The sequence below is a fragment of the Stenella coeruleoalba genome (assembly GCF_951394435.1).
Source record: "Stenella coeruleoalba genome assembly, chromosome: 10".
Classification (NCBI taxonomy): Eukaryota; Metazoa; Chordata; class Mammalia; order Artiodactyla; family Delphinidae; genus Stenella; species Stenella coeruleoalba.
In genome coordinates this window covers 75,321,315-75,342,376 of record NC_137156.1, presented here as the reverse complement: position 1 = coordinate 75,342,376, position 21,062 = coordinate 75,321,315, and the positions used below count along the sequence as shown (strand labels likewise).

The 21,062-nt window shown below is 48.0% G+C and overlaps 1 protein-coding gene across 28 annotated transcripts in view; it reads left to right on the top strand.

The window, feature by feature from the left end:
* Positions 1–5,615, top strand: part of FHIT (fragile histidine triad diadenosine triphosphatase) — a 1,435,777-nt gene extending 1,430,162 nt beyond the window's left edge. For all 28 annotated transcript variants that reach the window (XM_079935606.1, XM_079935605.1, XM_079935595.1 and 25 more), the window contains one exon: positions 5,078–5,615. Coding sequence is in view for 1 of the 28 variants with exons in the window: in XM_079935614.1 (XP_079791740.1) it covers positions 5,078–5,134 (57 nt within the window). In the remaining 27 variants the exon portion in view is untranslated. The remainder of the gene's footprint in view (positions 1–5,077) is intronic.
* Positions 5,616–21,062: the final 15,447 nt, after the last annotated feature.

The following is a 21,062-nucleotide window of genomic DNA, read 5'->3' as shown; positions in this document are numbered from 1 at the left end:
TTTCTGACTTACTTCACTCTGTATGACAGACTCTAGGTCCATCCACCTCACTACAGATAACTCAGTTTCGTTTCTTTTTATGGCTGAGTAATATTCTTTGTGTTTGATTTATCCCTTCAAAGAGAAGAGTGACAATGCTGAGTCTGTGGCCACTCCATAAAGGACAGCCCCGGGGTGAGCCCCGACCCCGCCTCAGGGCAGAGGTCTGCATCTCCCCTCCTGAGGGGGGCTGGCCACATGGTGCCCGGAACCCCGCTCAAGGTGACAAATGCGGAGGATTGGGAAACAGACCCTGTTTAAAGGGAAGTTAAGTAACACCCTCTCATAGTAGGAAGTTGTGTTATTGATCCGCAGGTGTAACCAGCCACAGAGGAACCGTTTTGAGTGAGAAAAAGTGCTGGGAAGTTGCCCTGCTCTCTTGAGTCCATCCTCACATCACTGGGTTTCTGGCCACTGCCCTTGGGGAAGGGTAACCCCTTCCTGGCTGTAAATGGATGGATAATTGCATCGCCTCGGTTCATAGTCAGAGTGGCTCTCTGATCCTTCCCATTTCTTCTCCCCCAGCTTCTTTTTTTACCCACGTACTGTAAGAGATGGCCATCAGCAGCTTTTGTGGTCCAATTTCTGAGACCAGTTTATTAAGAAAAAAACTGAAAAGCAGGGGTCAGGGGTGCCTGCCCTTAGAAAATGGCTCACCTTGCTTTTGCTGTGAGCAAAATGACTTTCCACGGCTGTCTGCCTGTATCTGGAGCCTGCTACAAACGAAGAATTACTTTTTTTAAAAAAAAAGAGAGAGCTATTACAGAGGAATTTTATGTTAGTGTCTCACAGCTTTGTTTTGTGGGCGAGTGTAGTTACTCTGTTTTAAAACCATTTCTGTGTCAGCTTTGGGATGGAGGCAAAACAAGTTAATTTATTCATCCTTGCGGGCAAGAGGCACTACCTTTGATGGACAATACTTGTCCCGTACGTGTGGCTCTGCTAAGAGGGCAGAGGACAGACAGCCTTAGTAGAAGTTGAATATTTGCCACTGAAGCCTCCTGAAACCTGTCTCCAGCAACTGAATTGCTTTGGGCCTTTGGAGCATTTTCCTGGGAGCACACTCTGGAATTGAATGAAGAGAGAGACAAGCTTGGAGGCTTCACCTTCACACTTAATAATTCCCTGCCAGCCCAGGCCACGCTCCAGATGGTTAGATCAGAATCTCTAGGGCTGGGGTGAAGGCTTGGTATTGTTTAGACCTCCCCAGGGGGTCTAAACCACAAAGTAGGTGAGAGACACTACTTTAAAGAAACAGGAAGGCAGATTGTGTTTTTATGGTCCCCAAAGTTCCTCTGACACTCTACCAAGGTAGATTACCTGGGGTCAGCTCCCACCCAGGTTCATCTTTAGAAAGAGAGACAGTGATCTGTTTTCTTAGCTTCAAGACAGAAGGGTCCTCCTCCCCTGGGCCTCTAGGATGGAGGAGGGACAGGGTTAATAGGGAAGAGTCTCCTTCATTGACACAGTAAGAAGAGGTTCCCTTGAATATACGCAGAGGGTGGTTGGAACTGTTGGAAACAGAGGACTCTGCCTGATGGAAGCCTGATGATGCCCTCATGTTTAAGGAAACATTGGCGTGGTTCAGTTCAGACCCTGGCTGGGATCCCCTGGCCCCCTGCTTTTACCCTGTACTCACTCAGGCGGGACAACAAACTGCAAATCGATTCCAAAGACTTTCCTGAAGGTTTCAGGGAGAGATGGGCAAAAGGATTACAGCCCACACAGCAGATCTTACTCAAAACTTATTTACATATATATGCGTTAGCATACGGTATTTGTTTTTCTCTTTCTGACTTACTTCACTCTGTATGACAGACTCTAGGTCCATCCACCTCACTACAAATAACTCAATTTCGTTTCTTTTTATGGCTGAGTAATATTCCACTGTATATATGTGCCACATCTTCTTTATCCATTCATCCGATGATGGACGCTTAGGTTGCTTCCATGTCCTGGCTATTGTAAATAGAGCTGCAATAACTAACACACCATTGTAAAGCAATTATACTCCAATGAAGATGTTAAAAAACAAAACAAAACTTACTTACATCTTCTCCATCGGACTGTTTTATTTTCCTTCCTAATTCAAAGCTCCCCTCTCCAAAAATCTCTTCTACCCTGCAGAGCGACGGGGCCTCCCTTCTGTCTCCATTTCCTGCTCTGTAAAGCCACCCCTGCTCTGAGCTTCGTGATGCCACCTGTTCCTCCTCCAGCGTGGCCTTGCAGGGGGAGGGGACAGTCCCAGCTCATCTTCACTGTGTTCCTCAGGAACACAGAAATACTTGAAAAGCACGTGTTCAGGGGGATCAGTCAAACCTCAGACATTCTGGGCTTCTGTTCTCAGAACCCCAAAAGCCCACATTTTCTGGACTGCTCACCTGGCACCCGATTATCTACTGCCTTGCCTCACCCTGTGTGATGGGTTTCCCCAGATGGGCTGGAAGCACCTCGAGGATCTCATTGTTCAACTCTTGGCACCTCCTTAGAGCCTTATTCATGCTTCAGTAAAGACATTTGTTGATACGCCCACATGGCATTGCAAACACCACTGCCTAAAGGTGAGATCAAAGGGAAGTGGGGACATGAAGGGCACGTGGTACATGTAGTCCAACCGGAAGATGGCAAGGTGAGTCCGTTGCCCAGATGTGCCCTCTTGGATAATGAGGCCGAATCTCCGGCCTTGTAGCTGAGCCTGACTTTCACTTGCTTTGACGCTCGTGGGCCTCTGCTGCCTGGTGGCCTCTGCCTTGCTGTGCAACACAGAGAGTAAGCAGTGATGAGGACAGCAGCAGAGGCTCACACTGGTGGGTCCTTCTGATGCGGTAGGCACGGCTCTGAGCGCTTTACGTGTGTTCACCCACTCAGTCCTTCCCGCAGCCCCAACCTTGCACGTCTCACGTCACCCACACACACACACACACACGCAGCCAGTAAATGACAAGGCTGGGCTTCCGCCCCAAGTCTCAAAGTCCAACATGTTCACTCGCTGTGCTCTGGCAATGAAAAGCTTCCAGGCTAGTTGGAGAGAAGGAACTGCTGAAGACAGAGCCTTAAGTAGCCAGGCGGACGGCTTGAATGCCAAGGCCGTGTGAGGCATGCTTTGCAGAAGCATCAGAAGCAGACTGACAGAAGGCCTGCTCAGGAATGGACGCACAGGCAACCCGGGAGATTCAGAAATGACAGGGCTGGTGTCGGGAAGGGCGGGTGAAGGAAATAACACAGGGCCGCGGTGTTTAAAAGACCAAAAATAAAACCGAGGGAAACTTCTCCTAGGACATAAATCTGCCCTCGACAGGTGAGGCGGAGGAAAAGAAAGGGCACATCCATTTTCAGGCCTGCACAGGTGCCTCTGACTCAGAGGCAATAATCGTTCAAGGACACGGGCAATGATGAATGAGCGGGAGATGACGCACGTGTGCAAGCAAGATGGGTGGTGCTGGGAACAGCAGGGAAAGATCCCAGCATCACACAGGAATGAGACAGGCCCCCTTCTGCAGGGGGTTGGGAGGATGCAAATTGACTGGTACCCACCCCCTACTTTCCACGCCACACTTACAGACATCAGTGGACCTGGGGAGGCGGGGAGGCGGGGAGGGGATCCTGAACCGAAGTGTGAAGGCTGAAGCAGAAGTGAGTTGGTTTCTGTGTTCTGGATCCTGGAAGGGAGCAGATGTAATTCCAAAGGGATGCCCTGCCTGCCCTTTGCTCTCTGGCCTTCTTATGAACTTACAGAAAAAGTATAGCGCTGGACTCACTAAAAACTCACTGCATGAGCCAGAGGCTGAAGTGTGTGCCCGTGTGTCCTCACCCAGTGGGGTTGAATGGGCCCGTATTGAGGTATTGAGCATATCCTTGAACTACACACGGGAACGAGCAGGAAGCTGGGTCTTTGCACCTTGGCCTCCCAGGTCTGTGTCCACAGTGTTGGCGCTCAAAGCCATGAATAGCGAACAGTAAGTGAAAAGCCATGTAAATCTTCACTGAAGTCTCTGGAAAACCCTGAAGGAAAGTCCATTTGTGCTTCTCCACAGTGGTTCTCAAAATCTCTTCGTATATCACACCCATGGTAGCTGCCCCTAATATCTCCTAAGAGCCTTTTCTTTCAACCTCCCCCAAATTGTATGAAATCTAGCCTGTAAAATTCTGCTCTTTCGCCCCCTCCTATTTAATTTTCCCTTTCCTGGAATGGTCTGCCCTTGGAATGTCCCCCAAGCAAGTCAGCCCCGGCTAATCCAGCTCCTGACCACACCCACGTTACTAATCCCAGTGAGTAAGGCCCAGAAGCCATGTATCCGACAGCTTCTCCTTTGGGGTAAAGAGAGGGTATCAGAGCTATGAAATACATTTCTGTGAGCTAGGAATTATCTTTTTTTTTTTTTTTTTTCCGCAAATAAGATTAAAGGGCTTCCCCCACTTTCCTGTTTTATAAGTAGAAGTCCTTTGTTTAGGCCTGGCCTAAACCCTTCAGGTAACTTGGCCTTGAAGCAAAGCTGATTCTGCATGCTACACACTAGCTCAAGAATTCCCCCATCCAGCGGCGGGTGCCTCAGACTATGATCGTAGGGACGCTTGCTAACAAGCACAGATTCTTGGCCTTCTCTCCACACCAGCTAATTCAGAACGTGGAGGACAGGCTGGAGAAATCTGTGTTTTTCTTACAAGCTTGCCAGGTACTTCTGATAATGTCTATATTTGAGAATCTATTCTTATCTAATTCAAGGTCTGAATTGGCTTCATTTTGTATATAAGACTTGCGTCCTTAAAGCAGATTAAGAGACCATGCGGTTGACCTCTGGGGCCTAGGCTGTGGGCAGAAGCCACAGAACAGGTGGAGATCCAGGGAGTACGGGCATCTGCAGGGCTGGAATCCACCTATGTCACGCCACCGCCCCACATCTATATGGCTTCGTGTAACGTGTTAATGGCAATCTAAGAGATCGGCAGTAAGCAGATTTACATTTTGTTTATTGCCATGGTTCAAAAAAAATGCTGTTTGTTCTAACTAAATGTCTGGTTTATGTTCTGTCATTTCCAGGCACCAAAGGAACTCAAACAAGTCCCAAGGCATAAGGAAATGGGGCTCGTGCTTTAGGACCCTGCGGCACTGAAACTGAAGCTAAGCAGACTTTATTACATCCTACAATTCGACAGCCTTTTGCAAAGCATCTTATTATGCTTGTGGAAGCAATTGGGGTTATGTTTCAATCACAATGACTGACAGGCTGCCTTCAAAACAACGGCACCCGTGGCCCTTCCACACTTCGTTGGCTATGTACTTAGAACAGAACCTTTTCTAAGTTGTCCCTTGGCCTGGATGGAAATAAAATGATAGTTAAAATACTTAGCTTGCATGTTGGCTAACTTAAAAATTGACATTTGGGGTCCTCTGAAAGGCACGACTGAGGATAGATCAAATCTCCTGTGCTTCCTGTAAACCAAAGGTTTGTTAAGGCTGCGAAAAGATTTACAGAGTTTCCTTCGTGGTAGGTGAGATAATAGAGTAAGAAATGTCCACCTTTTCCTCGGTTATATTCTCCTCCTGCCTTGGGTGCAGAGAGGCAGATCTGAAGGAGCTTAAGATGGCAAAATTAGCTTCAGGAAACTAATAAACATGTAATATGCTGGCTAGACACCGTTCTGGGCTGCTGGAGTGGTAGGAATGTAAGGAAAAGAATGGGGCAGCTCTCAAAATTGGTTGAGGAAACATGCCCCTTGCCCGTAACGGTCAATTTCTTTAAGGAAGGATGACAGAAGTAGGCTCTTTCTTTCCTCTAGTAGATTAATAAAACAGGGGATTCGAGTTTATAGAGGAAAAAGTAAAACATGCCAAGCGCACTGCTACAAAGAGCCCAGAGCAGGACTTCTCCTTTTCACAAAAAGCCTCCTTGAGAATCTCTGTTGGCTTACGGGCTACTCCCTGACCCCAGCACCATCTCCAGCATATGGTGTGTTAGTTTCCCGTGACTGCTGTAACAAGTCACCACAAACTAGGTGGCTTAAAACAACAGAAATGTGTCCTCTCCCGCTTCTGGAGGCCAGACGTCCACAATCCTGCCGGGCTGGGCCCCCTGCAGAGGCTCTGGGGGGATCTCTCCTCGCTGCTGGGGGCTACTGGCAGTCCTGGAGTTCTTTAGCCTCACCCTAATCTCGGCCTCTCGCTTCACACTCCTCCTTTTCTCTCTGTGTGTCTCTCCTCTGTGCATCCCTTACAAGGACACTTGTTATTGGATTTAGGGCCCAATCAGATAATCCACATCCAAGATACCACTTACAGATTCTAGGGGTTTGACGTGGACATAGCTTTTACGGAGGGGCCACCATTCAACCCACTGCTTTGACTGTTTTTCCGATACGGGATATGCCAGCAGACTGAGCGTGACTGAACTGCATCTGGTTTCCAGTCTTCTTGTGTGTCCTTGCCAAAGCCTGAATTATTCATTGTTTGCAATGCCTTCTTGAGACCCTTCCGGTTCCCAAGGCTAGCTGAAAGTAAAAAGCACTGCAGTCTGAACTGGATGTGTTCAGAAGATAAAATGCCAGTGAGGGAAGGTGGCAAATACTGGTAATTCCCCCCAGCTCAAGGGTTGCCGATTTACGGTCCAAAGAAGAGCCCTAAAAATACCAATTTCTTTTTATCCCCAGCAGGTCAAAGACTGATTCCAGCTCAGTTTCAATAGCAAATGTCACCAGAAGCCCTGGCCCCTGCCTTCAGGGCTAATTCCGCATTTCACTCATTGGCTTTTGGTCAAAGAAGTAAATAAACAGTCACTGATGAGACAGTTAGCTGAGTCCTACTGGAAACCTACTTGCAGTTTTGTTTTCCGTTGTGCAGCTAAAACCCTACAGGAGCCTCATTTCTGCCTGTCCTCCCATGGATCTCCTCAGTTCAGTGTCCTCCTGTAACCCTGCCACGGTTGGGAGGCTGTGGAGGCCACGGGTGAGAAGGGCAGCCCTCAAGCTTGACCTCCAAGCCAGCCCCAGGAGCCCAAGCTTAGCTGGAAGGCACAATAACCCAACAGGGACTGTTTACAGTGCCTTTTAAGAGGTGTTTCAAGAACTAACAAAGCCTACCGATACTAATAGGGAAAAACCGACTATGACTCTCCAAAAGGCGATGGAGAACAATGCTTAGGTCAGAACAGTGTCCCTGGCGGTAGCCTTCTTTTTCTCTCTGATTTCTTCTTGGGCACAAACACCCACTAGGCTGCTGCTGTTTTGCTCAAGAGCTAGAGAGCTGCTCATTTTACAGTAGACAGTGGATCACTGCGTGTGTGTATGGGGTCCGTTTCCAGTGCTGTGCTTGTCAGTGCGGCAGGCACTCTCTATGTTGACAGCATTCCAAAGGAAGGCATCTTCTGATGACCCCTGAGTACTCACTTTCCAAAGTCTAAGCCCATTCCTTATCTTTACTGTTCCACCTGCCATCAAAATCCAAAAGGTGGGGCTTCCCTGGTGGTGCAGTGGTTGAGAGTCCGCCTGCCGATGCAGGGGACACAGGTTCGTGTCCCGGTCCGGGAAGATCCCACATGCCGTGGAACGGCTGGGCCTGTGAGCCATGGCCGCTGAGGCTGCGTGTCCAGAGCCTGTGCTCTGCAACGGGAGAGGCCGCAACAGTGAGAGGCCTGCATACCACAACAAAAGAAAAAAAACATCCAAAAGGTGGAAGAGAATGATACTCTGTTTTTGGCAAGGAGCCTGAAAGGACCTTTCCCCATGATTGTCTTTACCACAGCTGACCCCAAACTATAGAAGAATACTTCTCGGACCCCATCAGTTCTTTCAGATGGTAAGAAGGAGCTGTGTGTCTCATTGAATGAACATAAACCTCTCCCGTCCATCCTTCTCTGTGTCCAAGCTTGCAACCAAGGTCTGGGCAAGAACTTAACTTTTTACGATGGTCTGTATTTGTTGGGTGTGCTTGCACGACTTACTGGTGAAAGAAGGAAACTAACTTTTGGTGTGTATTTATTGTAGATATACTTGCAGAGGCTATTTAATCCAAACAAGATCCCTATAGAATATAGATGCAAATTTAGGCTCAGAAAGGTTAGGTAACTTGCTCAGGGTCACGAAGTTGATAGTAGGTGGGTTTGGGATCAACTCAAGTCTGATTCCCAAAACCTATGCTCTTTGGAGAAGAATTGATAACCAAGGACTTTCAGCAAATGTAATAAATACCATTTCCAGTTTCTCTCCTTTCTTGAGTTGGCAGGTTGGTCCTTTGTACTGATGTTCAAAGGGGCAGGGGGAGGGGTATTTAAGGGAAGGCAGGGGATATCCAAACATTCTCAAGATGAGAGCATCCCTTTAATCATATAAATGAAGGCAGCTAATGGCATTTCTGTAACTTAACAACACGTGGGAAGGGTATTACTAAAAACGCTTACTATGACTATGCGGGACGTGTGTTAACCAAAAGGTCAATGATTACCTATCGTAGAAATAAAACAACCTAAAATAATTGACATGTAATTCCTTAGTTACAGGGATCGAAAATGTGTCAGTCCCACTTGGAACCACCCCCCCCCCAAGTCTGGCCACACACTTGCAGTTCATTTCAGTTCTAAGGTCATTTTGACCGCCTACTACGCATGGGACTTGAAGGCTATGGACTCAGCGCCCCAAGTGGGATGGCCCCTTAGGTAAAGCTGGAAGGTGGAGCGAGTGTAGGTGCAGAGAGAAGAGTGGGAGGGGCAGGGCCAGATGCTCAGCAAGGACATAGGCCCAATTCGAGGCACCTAGAAGGCTTCTTTCTGAATCGATTTTTCTTTCTCTTCCTCCTCATTGTGATAGACGCCGCTTAGCAGTACATCTTTGTACCAACAATGTTATGCTAGGCATTCTCAAAGCGTTATTTCATATAAGCCTCACAAAAATCAACCGATCTTCCTTCTTTCCTTCCTCCCTTCTTTTTTTTTTTGCGGTACGCGGGCCTCTCACTGCTGTGGCCTCTCCCATTGCGGAGCACAGGCTCCGGACGCGCAGGCTCAGCGGCCATGGCTCACGGACCCAGCCGCTCCGCGGCATGTGGGATCTTCCCGGACCGGGGCACGAACCCATGTCCCCTGCATCGGCAGGCAGACTCTCAACCACTGCGCCACCAGGGAAGCCCCCCCCTTCCTTTTTATTTTTACTTAAAAAATACTTATTTGACACCTATTGTGTGCCGAGTATTGTATGTATAGGTGCAGGTGCGACAATGCTGAGCAGAAACATCTGGAAGGAACTGTGATCCTCCTTCTACAGAGGAGGAGTGAGCCTGAAGGTTAGAGAGTTCGTGACTGGCTTAAGGCCACACACTAGTAAGAACGGGTGTCCCTGTACTGAAGCCTGGGGCTCCTTCCCCTGAGCCGAGCTGTCTCGCAGCAGTCAGGGAGAGGGGCCACAGCGGATGCCCTAAGACCATGTCGTGCTCTTCCCTGCAGACCAGGCCCAGTAAACCCACCTACTTTCTCCAGATCAGTATGAGCTGGGGACACTCAGTGTAGGCTACTAAGGTTCCATCTTTGTCAAGTCAAAGAGCATTTACTAAGTATCCTCTGTGTGTCCATCCTGGGGGACCCTGAGAGCAACTGGGGCTTTCCTGTACTCTTATTCCACCTGGAAACGCCCCACTGTCCTCTCACATGTTGGACAAGATAGCAGCAGTTTGGCCGCTCTCTGTGTATTCTGCCCAGTCACCCTGGCCGGGGGTCAACATATCCCTCTGCCGCACTGTTCCTCAGGAAGGCTCTGGAATAATACTCCCAGATCCTAAATGAGCCCCATGCTGCTGGTCATACTTTAGTAAACAGCCTTCCCATCCGGACTGCTCAGGTCTTATTTACCCATCTTTCTGATTTTCTCTCCTGCCCCTCCCCTCTTTTTCCCTTTTTCATCCTTTCCTTTTTTTCTTCTCTCTGCCAGAAAACAAAACAAGTTTATAATCTGAAGGCACAGTGTAAAGCACTGGTTTCAAGCTTTAACCTCCATCAGTGTCACCGAGAGGGCTTCTAGAACTGATTGCGAGGCTTTACCTGCAGAGTTTCTGATTCAGTGATTCAGCAGGTCTAGAGCGGGGCCTGACACATTCCCAGATAAAGCTGCTACTGGCAGGTCAGGGCCCACACTTTGAAAACCGCTGGCCTAAAGGGATGATTTTTTTTTTTTTTTCCCTACAAATAAACAGAATTTGATCTCAGTGCAGAATTCAGCTTGTTTTCCAGGCCCTGCATTTAACATATCCTAGTCCAGAGGTAACGAACTTCAAGTTAAAGCCAATCAGGCTACTCAAAAGCATCTCCAGTAGGTTTTTAGAGTTATTTAACACCGCAGAAGACTTCTTGCCCGGGCTCATTACGTGATTAGTTTAGATGGATAGTAGATGAACAAAGCGAATGTGGGGCAGCTACAGCTCACTACCAACTTAATAAAATGGTGCTAACTTCAACCGAGAGGAGCAGCATGGGTTTAAAACTGGGCTTAGCTGCTGACATCAGTGTTGTCATTGTTTCTATCTTAAGGGAAAAGGAGCTCACTCCTGCTATAGCTGGAATGTGCTTATGCAAAAGGACTCTTACAAATGGGTGACCCTGCTTGGCTTGCTTGGTCAGAGAACTCCATCATAAGGCATGGGTGCCATTTTAAATGAGTGACAGTCACATCAACCTCCCAGAACTGTGTATATCCAGCAACCCAGTGGCTTGGTGTATGGGAAGCAGCTACCTCAAAAACCCCACTGTGGTCGTGTTACCGTTCAAAATCAAGTAAGGTGTAAAAGCCACATATATCTGTAGCTTTGGAAGTTTGTTATCAGCCTACCAGTCTCACGTTTTCAGGAGAAGGGATGGGGCAGGGATTCAGCATTCCCTGTGCATCAGCCATGGACCACTGACCTTTTGAGGCAGGCAATACTAGCCTGGTTTTACAAACAAGGAGAGATGATGATGATGATGATGATGGTGACGATGACGACGACAGTAGCAATCATAGCACTTAATATTTATTAAGCACTTACCATGAGATTATGTTCTGGGCATTTTTTTCTGGGTACTCTATATTTTTAACTCAGTCTTCACAACAACCCTATCAGTAAGTTCCATTATTATCCCATTTTACAGATAGGAAAACTGCAGCACAAGGATGTGCAACTTGCCTGTGGTTACCCCGTTAGTAAGTGCCAGATCTCGGATTTGCATTTGAACCCAGATGGTGTGAATCCAGAATCTATGATGACACATCCCTGCCTGAGAGGCAAACCCAAGGCAACCAAACTCTGAAGTCCCATCTCCCCACTGCCCTGACTCTTATCCCAGAGAAAGAGCCTGGTGGGACTATTTCATTCACAACTAAAGACCAACACAACAATATTCCGCAGCACCACCTCTTTCTCCCTCTGGAGAGCTGGGCTTTGTGTATTCCTAACGACTCTCACCAACTGATGCATGGGGCCAGCTGGCTTCAGGAGACAGTGGCTCCACGTTGGAAGTCAGCCCCAAAGAGGGAAGGGATGTCATTGCACCGAGCGCAGTTTCCCCAAACTTCAGTCCTTCACAACCTTCCCAGCCTTCAACATTTTTGCCGTAGCTACATGATACCTATGTTATCTCCCTAATATATTTTCGTTTACTCAGTTCTCTGTTACTTACACGTGTTCAAGGAAACTTAACAATCACAGCAGCAAGTGGAAAACCAGTATCCCTTGCCATAAATAGAAGCTAACCACAAGGGTGAATATAAAGTTATTAAATTCTAACTGCATACAATCAGCTGCTGAGAGCCCTGCCTCTGAGGCCTGCCTTCTCACTTCATTACAAAGGGACGTTAGGAAGTGTTAGAGAGCTGTGAAAACACACTAGCAGCAGACAGAGTCCTGCTCCTTGAGGACTGAGAGGGAAATGGAAAGAGAATAACTTCTCACCTTGTGACTGGATGGTTTTTTGGGTGTTTTGTTCGCTGACCCCTGAAAATCGTCTGCTGCCTCAGCAGAGCTCTGCCTCCCACTGCGGGCAACTCAGACCCAGCTGCGAGTGGCCTGGCTGAGCCCTATCGGCCAAAATGAGGCTCCTCTGCAGCTTCCTATGCACGGGGCACATCCTGAATCGGGGGAAACTGTCTCAGGTTCAGGTGCCTCAGGGAAACAGGCACAAAAATCAGGGCAAGAAAAATGAGTACACTGTCAAAGAAGCAGAAGAAACTTCCCAGGTAATAGTGATCACTGAGGAGTGTTTCCTTTGAACAGAAATGCCTTTGATAGCGCTTTCCTCTGTTCTCCTGGTATTTTGTTGCAAGAATGAATAAGCAGGAAGAAACAAATGGGCACTTTTGTGTTTTACCAGAATCTAAAGTGATGACCCAGTTTCAGGGGGGAAAGATCTCTAAATCTCTATTTCCATTTAAGGAAAGAAAAGGGGAGGGGAGGGGAGGAAGAGGAATAAATCCGGCAAGAGGGTCTGGTACCATGCCTCACCCCTCCCCCTCCCCCAAATCCAAAGATGCTCGAACACTCTTGTCTTAGGTAACCTGAGAAAGTCACTACATCCCCCTCCTCCCATTCTTCTAAGCCAGGCTTCTCTTCTCTGGCTGATAGAGTCCCTTTTTGGTCATGTAAGGAATGTAGGTAGTGATAAGCTTTAAAAACTTACTGCATAGGGCTTCCCTGGTGGCGTAGTGGTTGAGAGTCCTCCTGCCGATGCAGGGGACACGGGTTCGTGCCCCGGTCCGGGAAGATCCCACATGCCGCGGAGCGTCTAGGCCCGTGAGCCATGGCCGCTGAGCCTGCGCGTCCGGAGCCTGTGCTCCGCAACAGGAAAGGCCACAACAGTGAGAGGCCCGCGTACTGCAAAAACAAAACAAAACAATAAAAACCTTACTGCATGGCCATTTTAAATAAGAAAAATGTCAGACCCAGCAAAACTCTCTTCCCGTACGGTACATGGAGCACCCCGGACACCCCTATTGACAGTCGTTTGACATGATGGTGGTGGTGATGGTAAAGCTCTTTCCGTGGAGCAAACAGGTGCTTTACATCCAACAACCAGTGAATCCTCACAGCAACCCAGTGAGATGAATCCTAATATTCTTCCCATTGTACAGACTAGGAAATTGAGGCTGGAGAAGTTCAATAACTTGCCCGAGGTCATAGAGTTAGTAAGTGACAGAATCCGGCTCACACCTATGTCTGTTTTGCCCAAAAGTCTTGGTCTTAACTACCATGCTCTGTTGAGTCTCTGATGGAAATGAACTAAATATTCATTATCATTTCCATATAATTATCTACAATTAATTTTAACAGAGAAACTAATAGAAGCCAAACCCTTCCCTGAGGCTCTACTGACCCAGTGTTAGTTTGCAAAAGACGTAGGAGCCTGACAGCTTTCTCAGATTAAAATCTTATTTCTCCTCTCTGTGCATATTACAGATCAAGTACGAATAAGGCCAATCAAATCATAGTAGTTGAGGTTTACTGAGTACTTATCAGATGTCAGACATCATGCTAAACGCCTCCCATGCATTCTCTCTCTTAATCCTCACCCACCACCTTGTGGGACAGGTGTTGCCCATGAGAAAACTGAGGCTCAGGGATGTTAATAACTTATTCAAGGTCACTCAGCCTAGAAGGGGCAGAGCAGGAACGGTGAACCCAGCAACTCTCCTCAGAGCCCACGCTAGGATCTCGCAGAACAGGAAGATCAAGGAGCACATGAGTTAGGGACATTGCACTTTCCTTTTCCAAACTTGCAATGATGGATGAAAGGAGCTCATGGAATCTTCCTGGGCCCTTCATACCTACTAGGCCTTTTTCTAGGCAAGTCATGCAGAGCAAAGACCAGCTAGAGATGAGCCCTTCACCAGATTTCCATGCTTTCTGCACTGCTGCATGAAGAAGAGAATGCCATCTTTTAGGGTCTCAGGGAGGCTGTCTGTCTACAGCAGAACTCACCCCTAAGTCAGGGCTGTCTGTGTACACGACTCAGGAAGGTTTGGAGAGTAGGGGGATCCAACAGGCTTCCAGAATTAGTGTTCCGGAAACTCTTCAAAGCATCCACCCTAGACATTTTATGTTTCCTGATCTAGCTTCAGTGTACAGACTCGGATTACTTTTTACTGTTTAATTGTACAGAATGAGAAGCTGCTCCACCTGAGATTGCTTTAAATTGGAATGCACACGTTCCAGAGGGAACTTGCTAAAGAAACGCACAACCCAGGGCCTTCCCCTGGGAATCTCATTCTGTCGGTCTGCGATAAGGCCCAGGAAACTGCACCATGACAGCGAAGCCCAGGAGACTCTTCTGTGGGTGTTCAGAGAGCACAGGCTGACCAACGCTGCTTTAGATCTCTCCCCTCCTTGGGGGTATAATCCCAAATTCAGATGTTTCCTCCTGCAGCACATCTTCTTGGACCACCTCCACCTAACTCTGCACCTCAGCTGTGACATGTCACTGTCACTGGGGCCTTCCAACTTTTTTCATCTATTTCATGACTAAGTGAGTGAGAGATACGGGTAGAAAAGGAGGGAGGAGAGGAAACAGAGAGAGAGGGAGGGAGAGAGAGACTAAGCTCTAATGACATGGTTTGAGCTTCCTGGATCTAGCTATACACGATGCCAACAGACTCTTGGACTTTCAAATTATGTGAGCTAAGAAATTCACTTAAACAGCTACTAAGCAGGTATAGGAGAGAAAGGAATAAATTGGTAAAACAGACAAAGGAATAAACAGATCAACGTGCATAACACCATAAATAAAATCGCCTAATCCCACTTACCCTGCCTCTGTGAGGCAGGCCCTCTGTGTTCTCATCACCACCAATGCCATTAATTCAATCTAATTCTGTGGCTTAACCGTCCAGGGTTCTGTACCCCAGGGGGCCGTGAGTACACAGCTGATGACTGTGGTTCCTCATGGATGACCGCATAAAAAGTAAAGAAATAAAAACAGAAATTGTATCATGTCGCTGTCTTTATGTTTCCAGTATCAGCAGCTGATTGACAGAAAAGTCCCTGCTGAAGCCAGTTCTAAAGTGCCTCGCTGGTTCGAGTTTTCCTGCCACAGGCTATGGCGCAAAAAGGAAGTGAGTCAATGGAACCAGATGCCCTGTGGCTTTTTACTGCAGATTAGAACTGGGAGCCCAGCAGGGGTCTCCTTACAAGTGTAAAACAGTGAGGGGCTCTTTGTGCCTCTTACCATCTCTAAAAAGATTTTTTAAAATGTCTTGCTTTCCTCCTTTATGCTTTAATATTGGACCCCACGTTCCCTGGGATCTTAGGGGCATGAATTCCCATTGTAACCTTCTGACTTTTGTTCCCTGATGCCAAATTGTTCTTTTGGAGACAGAAACGGGATTGAAAGCTGGCCCAGGGATCCAGAACATTCCCGGCCTGGTCTGAATGCACAGCTGCCGTAGACAACAAGCCTAGGTTGACTCTTTCTCCTGGGAGTCAGGAGCTGGACCAGCAGAACATCTCCAAGGGTCTGAGGCCACAGTCAGCAGCCATCCCAAGGCTGAACTCTGTGTCCGATGCTTCGCACACGTACTCTCATGCAACTACCCTCTTAGGTTATCCTTTCACAAATGAGGAAAACCAAGCTCACAGGGGTTAAGTGATTTCTCTGACATAACAAAGCAAACAAGTGGCAGAGGCTGGATGTGAGCCTGGCTCTATGGGACTCCAAAGCCTAAGACCGTCACCCAAAAGCCTGGAGCAGCAAAAACGCGCAAGCATTTAGGGACAGGAGTCAGCAAACTATGGCTCACCGGTTGAATCCGGCTACCGATCCTTTTGTAGAAAAATTTTAGCACAACATGACTATACCTGTCATTTACATATTGTCAATGGTACATTCCCTCTACAAGCACGGAAGTGAGTTGGACAAAGAACTTGTGGCCCGCAGAGCCAGACACAGGTACTAAGTGCCCTTAAAAGAAAAGGTTTGCCAGCCTGGCTGAGGACACTGAACTTGGGAATCAGTCTGACTCAGGTCACTTCCCCTTGCCAGCTGTGTTCTCCAGCTGTTCTCACCTGAGACTTGGGGCTCCCAGGATCGCTGGCCTGAGGGAGGCCATAGTGAGAACGGAGTGAAACTCTGCATTTCAAGCACGTAGCATGCTTAGCAGGTATGTAAGGAAAGACAGCCTCTCACTTGCCGCACAAGACTGCAGAACACCCCAATGCAGCAGGCGTGTGTGCCAACTCCCATTAGCGGGCAGAGAGCAGGACTGAGGCCCTGGGTGGGGGTAGAGGGTGAGGACTCAGGCAAACTATCAAACCAGCCATTCCGGAAGGTGTGTGCTGGGGAAGCGAGTGAAGCCGTCTCGTTCAGGCTTCAGAGGCGGCACTAGGCCTCGGGTCGGACAAGGATGTGAAGGCCGGCTGCATGCCAAGCCGCTGAGCTACACCCAGGCCAGCACACATCGTAGACCACTAGGTAAGACAGAGGGGAAGTCATGGGACTTCTTGCACTCGGAGGGTCTGGCCAGCCCCCAGGAATCAAGAACATTCCAAGACTTATGAGTTAAGCCCAAGGCATTTGTGACCATAAGCAGAGCTGCAAACTTGCAGGCAGGCTGACTGTTATTAGCCTGCGGCCTGGTGCTGAACGCTGGGCTCCTTCGAGCGGCAAAGTGAAGTCTCACCTGTGGGGTGGACGCACCAGCCGGGACCTCCAGCTGGGACTCCAGCTTGCTGCTCAAGGGACTTCCCAGCGTTGCTTGCATCTGGGTGGAGGTGCTTCCCCAATTCAGTGACGTATAAACCTCTGTCTTTACTATTCTTTCTTAGTTAGTTATACTATTCTTAATTAGTATACTGTAATCTTTGTTAATTCAATAAACTCTCTCTAAATTCTTGTTTAACTGAGTGTAGAGTGGTTATTTTGCCAGAGAATCCTACGAAGCTTGAAACCAACATTAAGGTTTTCGGCAAAACAGGTGTGGGACTCTCGGGACTGGCCCCATTGGGGCAACTCAACCCCTTCCCTGCCAGGCCGTCCTGGCTGCCCAGTCTCTGGAGCTGGGCTCTGAGAAAGAATACCTAAGAATCAAGGTCAGTCTAAGTTGTTCTTTATACAGGACCTTCGAGGTTTTTTTTCTCCTTCTTTCAGCCCAACGTTAAAAAAAAGAAAAAAAGTCTGTAAAAAATTAAATGGCTCCCCCAGGAGTCTATCATCTCATTGATGTATTAGGGATTCACATGTGTAACTCCTCTTAATACCAATGAGAGCAGAGCAAATAGCTGATTTTCTTTATTGCAAAGGTGAAAAGTAAGTGTATTTATCCTCTGTATTTGCAAGTCATCAGTGATGATTAAACTTAGGGATGAGCTGAGTGGGACACGCTGAATGCATTTTTACGCCAGCTTCCTTTTCTTCTTCTTAAAACATGAAGACTGTCTTGAAAGAAACCACAGGTCTCCAGCTGGCTTCACTGGAGTCCACACAGGGGCTCTTTGTGATTGCGCTGATAAATCATCACAACAATCCGATACTTCTCTCTTAACACAGCCCAGGGTTTTATCCCACTGAGCATAATCTCACATCAACACGGCACAAGCACAATGCAACATGGGTGACAGCCCAGAGTTACAGGGAAGAAACTCACTGTGTGAATGTGTTCTCCCCAACACTAGCACCCCTCACTTTCCCGTACCAACTTGTGCTAGCCAAGAGGAGAGATTGTGAGCTCAGTGATACACTGAATGCTCAACTCAACTTCATTAACTAGAGCTAAATGCTAACACTCACGGTAGCAGCTTCCAGCATAAATTAGTATCCATAATAAAGCATATAGTTAGCCACACATCCAAATGCTCTCCGTGATGAATGAGCCCCCAAAGCCCCCAGGCTGCTGTTTGATTTTCCTGAGATGGGTCTGTAGTAGCAGCCTGGTTCCCAAAGCTTCTTGTCCACCAGCAAAAGGAGCATCTGAGTTGACAAGGTTCTGGACAAATTCATCCAAAGTCAATAACGGAAGGTCAAGGAGAGTTATCTGCTTTCCTGCTGTAGGAGGGGCCCACGGGGAGTTAAGCTCAAAGTCAGGTTACGAGTGGAAATAAAATGCAAAGTTTTCCCAGTCACCTGCACTTAAGGCCTGGGGGGTGAACACCAAGAGCCTCTGGTCAAATGTGTATGGGCACAGACATCTCTAGAAATGTCCACGCCCTGTATCTGGGTGGCTGGCCACTTACAAAGGACTTGCAGACCTGCCACCCCTTGCTGAGAGAGATTAGAGGATTTGCCCTGCAGGGTAGCAGAAGCTGTCACCCCAAAATATGTAACTCTGGCACGTGGAGCTGAAGACAATCAAGACCCAGCAGACTCAGGAAAAACCTTTTAACTGCCTAGAAGAATTTAGATTGGGGGCCTGTACCAGGAAGAGAGCTATTGCCAGAGATCACTTTTTCACTCAAGACACTTACCTGCCTGCCAGGAGGACCCTTGTTTACCAAACATCTCCCCCTCTCACCTTCCTGTGAACTGCCTGCCCCCCTGTGAAGCCCAGACCCCTATCCCTTTCCTTCGCTCAGGATAGTACACCAGCCTCAATTGTCCGGCTGCCTTTGAGTGTCAGATCTTTGGGGCTCCCATAGGTACATATGTAATTCTATTTTTTTTTCCTCATGTTAATCTGCCTTTTTATTATAGGTGGGTCTCAGCCAACAACCTGGAAGGATAGAGAGAAAATTATTTTTCTTCCCCTACAGTGTAAAGGTGCATAGGAGGCAAAGATTGAATTTGAGCCTAAAACTTCAATGGTGGTTCAGTGCAGACGAAACCTTGGTTGAGCACCTATTCCATACCACCCCCTACGCCGGCATGGGGGGCGCCCTCCCGCACAAATCCATCAGCTCCCTTCAGCGCAGCCCCTGACTTGGAGTCTGTCCCTCCATCTCTCTGTCTCTCTTCTTGCTCCTCTACCACTGCCCGAGGCCGAACCACTGTCCCCTCTGGTCTGACTTTGGTGACGGCCTCCCAGCCCCTTCTCCCAGCTTCTAATCTCCTTCTAATTTATTCTCCACACACCAGCCAGAGTCTCCCTAGAAGGTGTCAACCAGAGCCCACCATTTCCTACTTGAAAGCGCATAAGGGTCCCTACTGCACACAGACTAAATCCTGAATGCCCGTCCCTGGCCTCCAAGCTCCCCTAGGCCCTGCCCCTGCCCACCTCTCTGACTGTGCTCTCATTTATCCTCCGCAAGGTCCCCCTTTACTACGTGGATGTTCATTTTTATAACCTCAGGTATATCAAGATCTCTCGTGCCCGAGTACCTTGATATTTGCTCTTTCCTCTGCCTGGACTGTTCTTTTCCTGACTCTAGTCTTAGGTGGTTTTCCCTCAAGGTTCAGGTCTCGGCTCAAATACCGCCTCCTCCAAGACGCCTTCTCTGCCCACGCTCTGCTGAGGTTCCTCCCCAGGACTCCCAGCGTCATCCTCTTGTTTGTTTCATCCCTCCCTCGTATCACACTCAGAAAACATCATGTGTATTTGCCTACCCTGTCTCCCTCGCTTACAAGGGCAAGGAATTGACCCTCTTATTCATGCTATATCCACAGCACCTAGCAAAGGGGCACGTCGGAAATTCTGAATAAGAATATGCTGACTGGATAAACAAGTAAGTGAAGAGCCGATAATCTAACAGCAGTGCCGCGTTCTCACCCACTATCCCACAGCTGCCTTCACACGTTAAGCGGGACTCAGACACTGAGCACAGGACTTCTTCCACGGGACGCAGCGAGTGCTTGCTGGAACTGAAAAAATGTCCTTAGAATAACGAGTGCTCCCTTGCGTTTCCCTAGGACTGACTTTCACTACATCAATGCATCCAAACTCAGTAGGATATCCACAGAGTGGACAAACTCCTGGGCAATGGGAGATACCCTATCAACCATCCTTCACTTGCTAAGGAAACTCAAGGATCCCGAACGCAATGGGCAGACCAAGGAGCAAGGCTGACAGAGGGAGAAGGTGAGGATAGAAAAAGATCATAAAGGTGATCTTTATGGTAAAGGTGGTTCTAAAACTTCCTACCGGGCTCATCCAAAGGACAAGCCATGTGCCTATCCAGATCTACTCCAGAGGTGTCTCCAGAGGTCCTATTCATGGACTTCTTACTGAACTGAATCCTTTCTAAGCTTAAAGGAAGCTGCAGAAAAGGTTCCGCTTAATTACTCTGTTCTGGAAGTGCTGCCTTTTCGTTAGCTGAGAGCACAGGCTAGAAAGCTTACCATTCCAGGCTCTGGGCCCAGGGAGCTAAGACCCTTCACTCCAGGGCACAAAGTCAACCCCAGAACTTTGCTTTCGGGACTTCCATTGCAGCCATACTCACCAATGGAGTGCGTTTTATCCACCTGAGAGGTCAAGCCCTAGCCCTGTCCCCCACCCCTTAATACCACTTGGGCCACTTTTATGGAAGCGGTTTTGAAAAAAAAAAAAAAAAATGCCCCGGTCCTAAGTAGGATGCACAGTTCAGTTTCTTCTATGGTCAAACCTCCCTCAACTCTGACAAGCTCCCCATGGGCAGAGGTTTAGCTCAAGACTCCTCAGAGAGGCGCTAGCTGGCTCACAGTCTGTGGCAGAGATGTGGGACAACTCAGCCAGAAAAAGGAAGACTTTGGTAAACATAGTTTATTGGTCCAATAGTGAGAGCAGTGGCTCTGACCATTGTTTGGAATCCCACACAGTGGTTTGGGTTCTGAGATTTCCAGAAGAGTTTCCACAGGATGCCGTTACTGAATTGGGTGTATGTGCGTGGTGTGTTGTGGTCTTGTTACAGCTGCTTATTTTAAGCCAGCTTCCCTTCACATTGCAAATAAATACATAAAACCAGCTTCTGAGCATTAGGAGGGCTCCACAGACGGTGAGTTACTGATTTCTCTGTGTAGGGATGTTCCCTAGAACAAGGCCAAGAAACTAACCTCTGCTTACTTGGAGATTTGAATACAGTCTTCTGGACAGCCCCATAGGCAAGAAGGTAAGTGTGGTTTTTTTTTTTTCAAGAAATTAGTTGGCTACTATGCAATAAGAACTGTTTTAAAGCTCCCATG